This window comes from Blennius ocellaris (assembly GCF_963422515.1).
Source record: "Blennius ocellaris genome assembly, chromosome: 1".
Lineage (NCBI taxonomy): Eukaryota > Metazoa > Chordata > Actinopteri > Blenniiformes > Blenniidae > Blennius > Blennius ocellaris.
This window is the reverse complement of record NC_137650.1, coordinates 4328391-4340942: the sequence shown is the minus strand read 5'-3', so window position 1 is coordinate 4340942 and position 12552 is coordinate 4328391. Positions and strand designations below refer to the sequence as shown.

General features: G+C 41.4%; 1 protein-coding gene across 1 annotated transcript in view; it reads left to right on the top strand.

The window, feature by feature from the left end:
* abcc12 (ATP-binding cassette, sub-family C (CFTR/MRP), member 12) overlaps positions 1–10461 on the top strand; it is a gene marked incomplete at its 5' end in the record, with an annotated part of 41197 nt that extends 30736 nt beyond the window's left edge. The window contains 16 exons of the mRNA XM_080520140.1: positions 966–1097; positions 1210–1297; positions 2800–2850; positions 2971–3069; positions 3330–3433; positions 3987–4166; positions 4336–4562; positions 4674–4811; positions 5149–5338; positions 5419–5508; positions 5603–5792; positions 7372–7531; positions 7615–7693; positions 7948–8061; positions 9463–9627; positions 10324–10461. Of these exons, the coding sequence (XP_080376266.1) occupies positions 966–1097; positions 1210–1297; positions 2800–2850; positions 2971–3069; positions 3330–3433; positions 3987–4166; positions 4336–4562; positions 4674–4811; positions 5149–5338; positions 5419–5508; positions 5603–5792; positions 7372–7531; positions 7615–7693; positions 7948–8061; positions 9463–9627; positions 10324–10455 (2139 nt within the window). The 3' untranslated portion in view covers positions 10456–10461. The remainder of the gene's footprint in view (positions 1–965; positions 1098–1209; positions 1298–2799; positions 2851–2970; positions 3070–3329; positions 3434–3986; positions 4167–4335; positions 4563–4673; positions 4812–5148; positions 5339–5418; positions 5509–5602; positions 5793–7371; positions 7532–7614; positions 7694–7947; positions 8062–9462; positions 9628–10323) is intronic.
* Between the last annotated feature and the right edge of the window lie 2091 nt (positions 10462–12552).

The following is a 12552-nucleotide window of genomic DNA, read 5'->3' as shown; positions in this document are numbered from 1 at the left end:
TTCCTTTTGTCTTTTGGTTTTGTTAGTTTTTTGTTGCTTTGTTTTGTTTTGTTTAGTTGTTATCTTGTCTTGCTTTTGTTCTACTTTCTTGTTTGTCTGTTTTTCTCCTTTTTTGTATTTAATTATGTTCCTTGTATGTATCTGAGTCCCGAATTAAGTTTCTCACTTAAGGGTGGCAAGAGACAATGGATAATCATGGAAGTTTATGAAGGACGCACAGTCAAACTGGGCTCATTGGATATTAACATTTGGGTTGTTTTTTTTCTGATACCAACCTGTATTAGATTGAATGACCCCTTTAATTCTGAAGCTGGTCCTCCCATACCTTCTTTTTGTTTCCCTTCTGTTATAAAAAAAGGGAAAACACTGCTATCTCTGCTCCCCACCCCAATTATCCTCAGCCAATCACATGGCCATGCACTCTCACAGTGCATTCAACACAAAAGAATGGGAACCAACAGATGATTATCATTGTACCTTTGGTTTGGCAAGGTGTGGCAGAGGTGAGGCAGCACACGTGATTCACATCAGGTCCTTAATCACCTCTCTGCCATAAAGGAGGAGCCGCCCAGAGACACAGGGTGACAGGTGGAGGAACCACTCACAGAGCTGCGGAGTCTGTGTGAAGTGTTTGAGTTTAATTAATAAAAGAATGGCATTTTGGGAATCTCCCTCTGTACAGTAGCTGAACCCTAGGGTGGCGAACGTGACTGCCACAGTGTCGTTGGTGAAGGTACGTGCTCTACGAGTGCCGTTCTAGTTTCATTTAATTGAGTTAATTTGAGTCTGGAAGCCTTCGATCAGACATGAAGACATGTTATCTGACCGCTGTCACTACAGTTCATGGTGTTCTGAGCTTCTGAGCTTCTGAGCTATAAAATGTGTTTGTGCCTGTGCTTCAGCTGCAATAAAGAGCTCTGACTCAGGTTTTATTGACATGCTGCTGCTTCTTGTTTGTTGTCTAGTATTTGGAGTTCTGTGATGACATCTTGGTTCTGGACGAAGGGGAGATCCTGGAGGCTGGAAACCACCAGAACCTGATGAACCTCAATGGGCGCTACACTCAACTAATCAGAAACTACCAGATGGAGTCTGATGTGAGAATGTGCTGAAATCTGTCTTTATTGTTTCTCACCATTGTTACTCTCTTAGCATGTAAGTTTTATGCCCTGTGAGATTGAGCTGTTAAAGACTATCTCTTAATGTCAGAGTGAGGACAAAGAGAAGCTTCCACTAGAAGACACCCAGACCAACACGCAGTTGAAACATCGTGCAGACAGTGGAACGGTGAACCCTGGTAAGAAATGTCTGGTACTTCATAACCCCTCACACAACGATATAACAGTGTTGTGATGGTTGAGGGATCGTTGGGTCTTCTTTCACAGTGGCATATGTACATTTAAAACATCTCTTTCTTAACATTAATTATTACTAATTGCAGACTAATACCAATATTGAGAATCAGGTCAGATACTGTACTTGTACTTGTACGTATCAAAAAATCCATGATCCAACAAGTATTACATGATGTAATCTGTCAGCAACATTGCATCGAAGAGCGAACGAGCAGTGCCAGCATATTAATGAGAACGACAAGAGTGAAACAGACTGTGAATGAAGAGAAAGATAGTTGGTGCAACACCACCAACTTCATCACCAGAGACATTTGGACCAGCAGAGTTAGCCCAATGGCGCTCAGTAGGGTGTGGGGGGGGGGGGTCGTGGTTGTTTGTGTATACTAATTGATTTAGGGACTCAAATCTGTTAAATATTTGACAGATATTTGTAAGTTGTGGACTTCCACATATCCATTTGTCTCCTTGGTTTTCATGTGATTTATTGTATTTTAGGTCAAATGGTCAAAAACCGTCCAAAACGGTCAAAAACAGAAAAAAAACCAAGTATTATCTTAATATAATGCTGTCTATAAACAATTTGGCTTTGATAATAAATTAAAAAGTAAAAAGATTATTTAAATAAGAGTCCAAATGGTCAGACTGACCATGTGCATTCCAGTGCTAATGTTAGCTTAATTTAAACAAGCGTTTCAATGGAGTCCGGGACACCACAAATACGCAAAATGCATAAAACGTACAAGGTGGATCGACTCACCGATGAGTGGGGAGATGTTTGGGTTATAGGTGAAGATATCTTTCTGGTTGTTTTTCTTGGATGACTTGTTTAAATGATTATTTTTAATCAGGATGCTGTTCAGTCAGCCAGAGCAGCAGCAGTGGAGCTGACAAGAGTGAGGGGGAGGGAACCTAAAGGTGCAGAGTGGGCCTGTCACGATAAAACTACAACAGGAAGTGGCAGTGGCCCTTTAATTCACAGGGGTTACACATTACTGCAAAGAAGAGCGTTGCTGCCACTCAGCAGAGGATGAAGAGACAAACCCCTTCAAGGTCAAAACAAAAGGAATCATGTATGTTGACATATAGCAGGAACATGGAAACAAGCATTTTTTAGCTTGATCAAAGTAACATAAATAATCACAAGTTAGGGTGTGGATATGGACAGAACGGTTATTAGAAGGCTTTGCCTTGCAGGTTGGGTTTGACGTGTCAGTTAAAGTGACCACATCACTGCACTTTGTTGCAACCCACAGCTGACACTGCCCCTGCAATCACCGATTGATTTTTTTGTAGACTTTTTGTTCATCTTGATCACAGGAACCTCTTTCATCTAACTCTATCAACAGCATTTCCTTCAAAAACACCAGGCTAAAATATTTTTATGCCCCAAAAAAAGGACCAACACAAACTGAGACGGAATGATGTGTCCCTCTCTTTGTTTCAGGATTTGACATGACAGATGAAAAAGATGTTGGAATAACAGCTCCCAAAAAATGTAAGTATTTCTCACCAGTCTTCAGGAAAGCCACTCAATATGTTCTGTTTTCTTATGCAATGAGGTGTACATTAAAGTCACATTAATTGAGCTGTGGCTCTGTTTTTGTGTCAACTAAAGCTACAGACCAGCCTATGGACCAGCTGGTCAAAGAGGAGGCTTCGACAGACCGTTCAGTTCCATTCAAGGTCTACCACAGCTACATCCAGGCTGCTGGAGGTCTGTTACATTTAATTTATTTCACAATAACTAAATTGTTGTTGTGGCAGTACTCATTGCCATGATTACTATTGCAACAACACTTCATCAGTAGGGTAAAGCTGACCTGTCTCACGACAGTCTAATCCCAGCTCATGTTCCCTATTAGTGGATGAACAATCCAACACTGGTAAATTCTGCTTCACAATGATAGGAAGAGCCACAAGTACTGCTACACACCACATATATGGAGTACATAATATATAAAAGTTTTCCTTCAGGCTACTTGATAACATCGCTTGTCATCCTGAACATCGTGCTGATGATTGGATCCACAATATTCAGCAACTGGTGGCTCAGCTTGTGGCTGAATGAGGGCAATGGGGTGAGAGTCATACATCCATATTAATATGCAGTGCACACCATTATGTTCTAAAACTGGGTACATGTAGAGTCTAGTCTGGTCACTTCAAAGTCACTACAGAGAAACTGTAGATGGCCTTTACAGGCATTACAGAAGAGCTGTAGATCCAGATTGAACCTTGGAAAGACTAAAACACATCAAATAAGTATTTCGTAGTGTAGTATTTTTGTTAGTGATCATTTGTCTGGTAAAAACATGAAGCAAAGTCTTATTGATAATGATGGAAAAAGGCTTTAGGTTGAATTGCAGAACAAGCCTCTGATCAGATCTGCCACTTCACTAGAATTAAATGGCATTGAGGGGCTTCTCCCATTAATAACAGGCTCTTTACTTTACTTTGCAAGATGGATTTGCTGACGCGCATTAAGTGATTTCTGATGTTGCTTTTCATTTATTAAAAACAAATAGTGCTAGATATTCTCCATTATGCCAATGTGTTCCGTCGTTGTTGGGTTTTATTTGTTCTTTGTCATCATCGTCTCCACTTACATATTCACTCATCCTTTTTTGGTAGACACTCATTAACTCGACAGACAAGGGAAGCATCTCGGACAACCCAGACCTGCACTTCTACCAGATAGTGTACGGAGCAGTGGTGTTGGGCACAGTGGGTCTTAGTGTCATCAAATGCTTCTTCTACACATGTGTCACCTTGAGGGCATCCTGCAAACTCCATGACATTATGTTCAACAAGGTACTATCAAATATCTGAACACCTTCAGTTAGAACCATTTCAGAGGTACATAGATATCTGGATTTTTTTTTTCCAGGTGAAATGATGTCTGTGACCGATTTAAAAAAAACAAAAAAAAACAACAACTGAAAATAGCGCCACATGACGTTTTTCTTTCTTCCTCTCTCAGATTATGGCCTGTCCCATGAGCTTCTTTGACATAACACCAACAGGTCGCATTTTGAACCGTTTCTCCAAAGACCAGGAGGAGGTGGACACTGTGCTTCCTATCAACATGGACCCTTTCCTGCAGTTCAGCCTGCTGATCACCTTCATCGTCATCACCATCGCCGCTGTCTTCCCACTCATGCTCATAGCTGTCCTTGTTATGGCCATTTTATTTGGCCTCATTCTCTTGTGAGCTTACCACTGAAGTTCAGACTCAAACTGTTGATCTTATGAGAAAAGTGCAATTTCAACAATTTTGACTTCAGATTTAAGTCCGCTGATTATCCTTCCTTTCTCCAGTGTCTTTCAGAGGAGTATACGTATGATGAAGAAGATGGAGAATGTCAGTCGATCACCTTGCATCTCTCTGACCATCTCCACCGTGCAGGGTCTCAACACCATCCATGCCTACGACATCAGAGAGAGCCACATAAAACAGTAATGTGTCAGATTTGGAGCTTAAAATGCAGCCTTTGTGGCCCTTGATTCATCGAGTACACAAAGTTTTGTTGCCATACCTTCCCAGGACTATAATAATATTATATATTATGATAATATAAATAATTGTAAGAGCTACTATATTGTATGTTTTATCCTTAAACAGGCCAAAGCATGAATACGTGTTTTGTTATCGCTTTTTTTTTCTTCAAATGGTAGAATAAGTTACTTTCTGTTTCAGTTTAATGTAATTAATATAATCTGCACAGGCTTGGTGGGACAGATTGCTGACTGGTGATTCTCTCTGAACTCTAAGTGGTTCTTTATCTACCTGCAGGTTCAAATTGCTGAATGATATCAACTCCAATCATTTCTTACTGTTTCAATGTGGCACTCGCTGGCTTTCCTTCTGGCTGGACTTCATGGCTGCCACTATGACTGGGTGTGTGGCTATAGCTGTGGTCCTCACGGATAATGAAATCATTAATCCAGCTTTGAAAGGCCTGGCATTATCGTACACCATTCAGGTATATTTGGAGAGCAAAGAAATTAATGTTTGATTTACTTTCTGGAGCATGTGTTTATGGAATCAGTGTCTGCTCGTCAGTTGACAGGCATACTTCAGTTTGTGGTGAGACTGGCCACAGAAGTGGAGGCTCGATTCAACTCGGCAGAGCGACTGCAAGAGTACATTACGGTGAGAAGTCGTCACTCTGTCTGCTGTGATCTCATTAGAGAAACGTCTAAAACTTTCACTGTTAGTTCTCAGAGTTCATGTTTGGTGTGTGCAGGACTGTGAATCTGAGGCTCCAAGGCACATCAAGGAGTCGCACCCTCCAGAAGAGTGGCCGCAAAGTGGAGCCATCACCTTCAAGGGCTACAAGATGAGGTACAGAGAGAATACCCCCATTGTTCTCAACGGCCTGAATTTCCACATCCGAGCTGGAGAGAAACTGGGCATTGTGGGACGGACAGGCTCTGGTAAGATCCTGAATACACTCACATTTCATTCTGATGTAAAGTGAAATGTATCATTAATTTACAAATTGAAATATATTTTGAGCTATTGACTTCACAAAGCAACACTAATAATCAGAATTAAAACGTATTTATCTGTTCTCTCTTCAGAGCGTCTTTGTAATCTTAAAAAATAATTCCATTTCCCCACAGCTCTCTCAGCTATAGACCCTTTTCATGTGTTAAAAGTGGCTGGTTGAGACTGGCTCACCATAAAGTCCTCATTTTATTGTATGCAACAAAACTCGAACACAATTCCTTATTTGGTGATGAAGCTCACCGGTAAGAGAACAATTTGCTTTGTAACAAGACCTACCTCAAACAGCTCCCCCTCAAACAGCCCCCCTCTGAGTTTTACCCACTGAGAGGAGGAGACTTAGCCGGAAGACTATGAAACAGGCAGCAGTTCCGGAGCGCGTGCGCTCTCTCTCTCTCTCTCTCTCTCTCTCTCTCTCTCTCTCTCTCTCTCTCTCTCTCTCTCTCTGGCTCTCTCTCTGGCTCGCGTGTGGTTCAGAAGCAGGATCCATCCGTGGTGAACTGCTCCGGGAATATTCCTGTAAGGCGGGTATTTCTTCTATCTTATGTAATAAACTCCTGTGTTAATCCATTCTCAAGGTTTGTAGGTCTTTAACTCACTGTTCATTCTTTTCTCCTTACACGGGGAGTTGAGCTGTCCCTTCCCGGAGACAGGGTCTCTAAAACAAGACGGACACATGTTAAGAAGCTTCCATTTGGGAGCGAAGCAGGTTACCATCACTTCCGCTAGTTTAGTAGCCCATGAAGTAGAAGACGTGTTTTGACAGCTATGTTTTGATGTATGTGATAAGATACTGTAGTAATGTGGTCAACATGACATTTTTTCCCCATGTCTAGTGCAGCTACAGAACGATGGCTCCTAACAGTTCCTTTACAAATCACGTTTAGTTCTGTTGAGTACATAGCGTTCTCACATTTTTTCTATGTATGTAGCGATAGCCAGCTTCATGAGAAGAGGGAAGATGAGTGACATCACTGTGAAAAGGGTGGATTTGTAAAAAACAAAGTGCAAATTAATAAAGTGAAATTAAAGTAGAAGAAAAACAGGCAAATAAATCTAGAAATCACAGTAGATATTTGAGGGAATGGCAGAAAGGCAAAAGACTTCTGGAGGCAGATATATTAAGTCCATAGTGAGGCACAGAACCAGGAGAGGAGGACACAGTCAGAAGAAGAATTAACACAGTTCTGACTGAATAGCCATGTTTACACATCATGTTTCATCTGACTAATTAAATAGTGACTGACTCAGAGATCATATTTATGTGAAGACTGAAAGAAGTGATCAGATAGCTTCCCATTCAGTCATTGGATCAATCCCATAATGCTTTGTGACATCCAACTTTATCAGGAATTATTGAAGATGAATTGAGTTTCTTTTTATCCTCCAGTCCAGCTTTGATGAACCCTCTCAAATCAGGATCTGGCATCTGGAAGCCTTTTCTTCCTCATCAGTTTCACTCCCATTGTCTGTGTACATGTAAACAACTGTATTCTGTTTTGGTAGGTAAGTCCTCTTTGGGTGTGGCGTTGTTCAGACTGGTGGAACCAGCTGAAGGGACCGTGGAGATAGATGGTGTGGACATTAATGTCATTGGTCTCCATGACCTCCGGAGTAAAGTTTCCATCATCCCTCAGGATCCTGTTTTGTTTATTGGTACAGTCCGGTAATTATGGACCCCACCCAGATCCTCCTTTAACCACAAGCACCCACTGACTGATCACTGAGGAACCAGCTGTGTGTCTGCAGGTACAACCTGGACCCGTTTGATTACTACACTGATGAGGAGATCTGGTCTGCACTGGAGAAGACTTACATGAAGGCCTCGGTATGTACAGAATCAGAGAGCAAATAATCAGGATATGAGCACTAAAGACTAAGACTTAAGTTGAAATAAAATGGATAAAGCCATTATCTGCTACATGTAAACAACAAACATAAGATGTACTCACAAAGCTGCAACTACTACTTTTAGCGTCTTTTTTACGCCAGTTTAGTCTAATTGAACTAATTTAAGATATCTAGATGATATGTATGATTTTACAATGGTAAAACTTCTTATGTGATGTTTGTTTTCTATAGATAGAGAAACTCGAGGGGACGCTATATGCATCAGTAATGGAGAACGGAGAGAACTTCTCTGTCGGCGAGAGGCAGCTGATTTGTATGGCGAGAGCTTTGCTGCGTAACTCCAAGGTCTGTATACATGTACCAGTCAGTGATAACAGTGTGTCCATCACTCTCTGAGGACATAGTAGCTTAGAAGGTTGTGGTATGTTTCTTTGGTTGTGAAGATGCTGGGACAAAGCTGATTTTGTTCTTTCTTTATTTAAAGCTTCAGTTATCTAAGGAAATGTTTCTTCATACTTCCCTTGTCAGGATGTAGTGCAACTGAACACAACACACTGGGAGCCGCAAAACCCTCTTAACATAACTATTATGATAACAATAGATATATCAATTTGAACCTCTATGCTACGTAAAAATACTGAGGAATAGCAGATCAAAAATTAAAGCTACAAGCAGCATTGAGTGGGTCCACGCACACCCTTGCATGTTGGATTGTCTTGCCTGTAGAGGCCTCCCCACTTTCATTTACCAGCAGGTGGTGCTATGCCTGATCGATGTAACTGTCTTCAGGCTGTGATCAGATGTGGACTCTATACAAAATGTAAAGTTTCAGCCCAGACGGAGCATGTACACCCCACTTCCTGTTTCCTGCAAGTGGCGCCTTGACTGATCATCGTAATTGTTGTATGGCCAAGATGAGGGCCGGACTCTGATGCAAAGTATCAAGTTTGAGGTCACTCTGATCACGTTCAGTCTATTTACATTGCGCTTCCTGTTCCATGGTGAAGGTTGTCAAAGCCACGCCCTCAAATGGCGTTATGACTAAGAGTCATCATATGGCTGTGATGAAGGCCGGACTCTGATGCAATGAGTCATATTTGAGGCTGATCTGACGGCGTTCAGCCGATTTACTCTGCACTTCCTGTTTCATGGCGAAACAAAATTCATGGCGTGGTCATTGCCACACTCTCAAACTTTTGCAAGGGATTTTTCTCTTTAACCCCCTTTCTATCAAAAGAGTCCAAGTTGAAGTAGCCTGGAGTTTTTCCCTGGGACGAGTTCGCTCTGGAAAATGTGTACGTTTGAGGAAAAATTCACCAAAATCCACCATTTTCCTCCAAATATCAGACTTCCTGTTGAGTTGAGGTATGGCCGAAAGAGTTTTTTGTTCCTCTTGGCCTGAAACGTGATTCTGGGACTACCTTTCTCCAATTTTGCAGTGGCACCGTTGAGCCATTTCGCAAGTCACATGTATAACTCCTCCAAATTTTCGCTGGACCTGATGTCTGTGCAAAGTTTAACAAAAAGTTATCTATGCTAAGGCCCTCATAAATGCGTCTGTCTGGGCTGACAAATAATAGTGGATTCAGAATCCTTTGAAGATGATCCAGCATGTTCGAACATGGGGAGGCTGATTCCTGTCAGTAACTTCATCAGTTAACTCAGACTCAGTGGGAGCTTCAAATCTGGAATTATATTCCATCTTTCCCATGTTGACATGTCTCGTTATATCCTGTTGTGTGACAGATCATTGTTCTGGATGAGGCCACAGCCTCCATTGATGCAGAGACAGACTCTCTGATCCAAAACACCATCAAAGAAGCTTTTCGTCACAGCACCACGTTGACCATTGCACATCGCATCAACACTGTCATGTACAGCGATCGCATTCTGGTCATGGACAAAGGAGAGGTAAGACACATCAACAGAGGAATCACAGCATCATATGATCTTGGTTGGCTGAGTTAGCATCCTCTGTGCTTCTCAGTATTTTAGCTGTTAGCTTGTGTTCATAAACATAATGGTACATTGTTAGTAGATGCATATAATACTAATCAGAGTTCCTGTGTATTTATTACTTGGCCTGCTGTAAACCATGATGCTCAGTTATCTTCTGACCATTTCAGCAAAGCAAAGTTACAGCCCAGACTATAAAGTAAAAGGTTCACCCACAATGCAAACATTGGTCCAACGTCACTTTTCCATCAGACATTTTGAAAGTGATGGAGACATCTTACCCTGTTTGTCTTTGGCCTGAAATATATGAAATGAAGTAGTAATTGTTGTATCGAATATCATCTGGGCATTGAAAAAAGTTTTAGTAGAGCCGGGATCATTTTAAAGGTTTGCTGCAGTGGAAGAGGAACAGACATCTACACATTGAGATGGTTCTAAATCAGACTGGGAAATTAGACCGACTACATTTTCCAGCCTGTTTTTAATATTTTTTAATTGCTGATATTGTGGTTGTGGCCGTGTTCATTTGTGCTCATTGTGGAAGAAATTAATCCCTGACACTCTTTAGCTGTTTCTTCTTGTTTGTCATGAGAATATCTCCCATCCTGTTTCCTGCCTTTGCAGCCAGACTCACAGTGTTGTGTCCTCTAGGTAGGAGAGCTGGACCCTCCGGAAGTGCTGAAACAGAGACCAGACTCTCTGTTCTCCTCACTGCTGACAGCTGCCAACACTGTGAGGAAGACCTGTGATCCTCCAACAACAACCACCACCAACTCACAGTGATAAGACCGTCCCTCAATTAAACCATCCAAAGCATCTTGAACTTTATCTCAGTCTTTGAATTGATATTTATTCTAGTGCTGCTCCAAACGATCGGCCACCGATAATTATCGGCCGATCTCCATGGAAAATATGTGATCAGCGTTTGCCAATCAATGCCTTTCATTGCCAATTACAATAAAACCCGCCCCCTTTCCTTCACACTGCCCAGGCGCGTGGCTGCAAACATCAACAACAAACATGTCGGCCGTGTGGAACTTTAAGATCTGTGAGAGTGATGTAATGTTTGTATCCTGCAATGAAAAAATACCTGGCGGGTTCCGCCGGCTCTCTCTCACTACATGCTACCGGGACGTAAACATTACACTGACGTAGCCCCGCCAGAACTCCACACAGTGCACTGACGTAGCCCCACCAGAGCTCCACACAGTGTACTGACGTAACCCCGCCAGAGCTCCACACAGTGTACTGACGTAGCCCCGCCAGAGCTCCACACAGTGTACTGACGTAGCCCCGCCAGAGATCCAGAAGATTCACCACTGATATATGGAGCAATGCTGAGTTAAACAGCTCACTGGATTGATGCACATTTAGACATTTCTTTTGTTTATTATAAGAAAGGTAAGCTAGCAAGTTGTTTTTTTTTTCTTTGACATTATTTGATTTGGGCAGTGTTGAGATATATTGCCTTTTATTTATGAGATTTTTTTGCACAATTTAGCCTGTTGATTTTTACCCTTAGTATTTTCAATCTGTTAAAGATTGCCTTACTGACAGCAGGTAATCTGAAATGTTTTTCACTTGTTCTTTACAAGGTTATTGTATTTTTTCTCTTGGAAAAGTAAAACCATCCTTTTGTTGAAATCAAGGTGTTTTTATTGTTCCTTTTTTCCAAATCAACTAGCCAGTGGCACTCATCATAACTAAATGGAAAAATTTACAGCCAATCCATGTGATCGGTATCGGTGATCGGTAGCAGAAAACCTGATCGGAAAATCTCTAATTTATTCTCTCCTGTACTGTGGAATAAAAACAGGCCTTGACAGTGTTTACATAGAAGTTATCTATTGTCTTTATTTGTGCAGACTATTAAATGTGATGATTCTCTGGTGTTTGAATGTTTTCAAATAAAAGTATATTTTCCACGAGTCTCTAAATGTATGCATGCAGTTCATTTCCACTACAATACTGGTAGTAATACTGATACATTTCTTAGGTGGGGCTCTTCATTATTATTCAATTCCAGCCAAATCCTGTTGTGGCTTGAAGTTGGAACCCCAAAGCAGAGCCCAGAGACTGATCAAACAGAGTTCAAAAATGTATTTTCCAAGCGTCAGGCAGGACAGGCAGTGGAGACAGGGGGGGGGGGGGGCTGGCAGGCTGGCAACGTCACTCCAGGAGAGGCACAAAAAACCTGAGTACAGGAACAAGTATTAATATCAAAAAATGGCAGAGAACTATACTAGAATCCGGACAGGGCACTACCAAGTAGACGGAATAATCTGGCAGAGGTGTGGAGTGAGAACCAGGGTTTTGAAGACTGTAAGTAGTGTGGAGTAGATTCAGGTGTGCCTCACTCTCCTGGAGGAGCCAGCCACGCCCCCTGTCACACACACCCTGCACAGAAACAGAAAAAGGGAGGGGGAACAGACAACAACAAAAACAGATCCCTAACAAAATACAATAGGTTTATCAACCACATTACAACAATCCTGCCTTCTTTAGATTGAGAGAGTGGTGAAACATTATAGTTCTTTGAAACAGTGTGAATAGAAAGCACTCATAAGATGGAGGTGTTATTGGTGAAAAAGGTTTGAGCACTTTTGTAGCATTTGTAGATGTGAACTGATAGTTGTGTACCTGTCGAATTATTTTCTTTACACAAATACAACACCACACTTACACATTCACAAATTCTTAATTACAACAGTACAAATCTTGTTTTACAATTCACAGATTAAAAAAACTGGCAAGCTCAAATGCTTCCTATAATTGTTACAGTAAATGTATGGAGGTATTATTGGTGAAAAAGGTTTGAATCACTTGTAAAAGTGGAATTTGTAGTTGTGAACCGTGAGTTGTGTAGTTGTAGAATTGTTT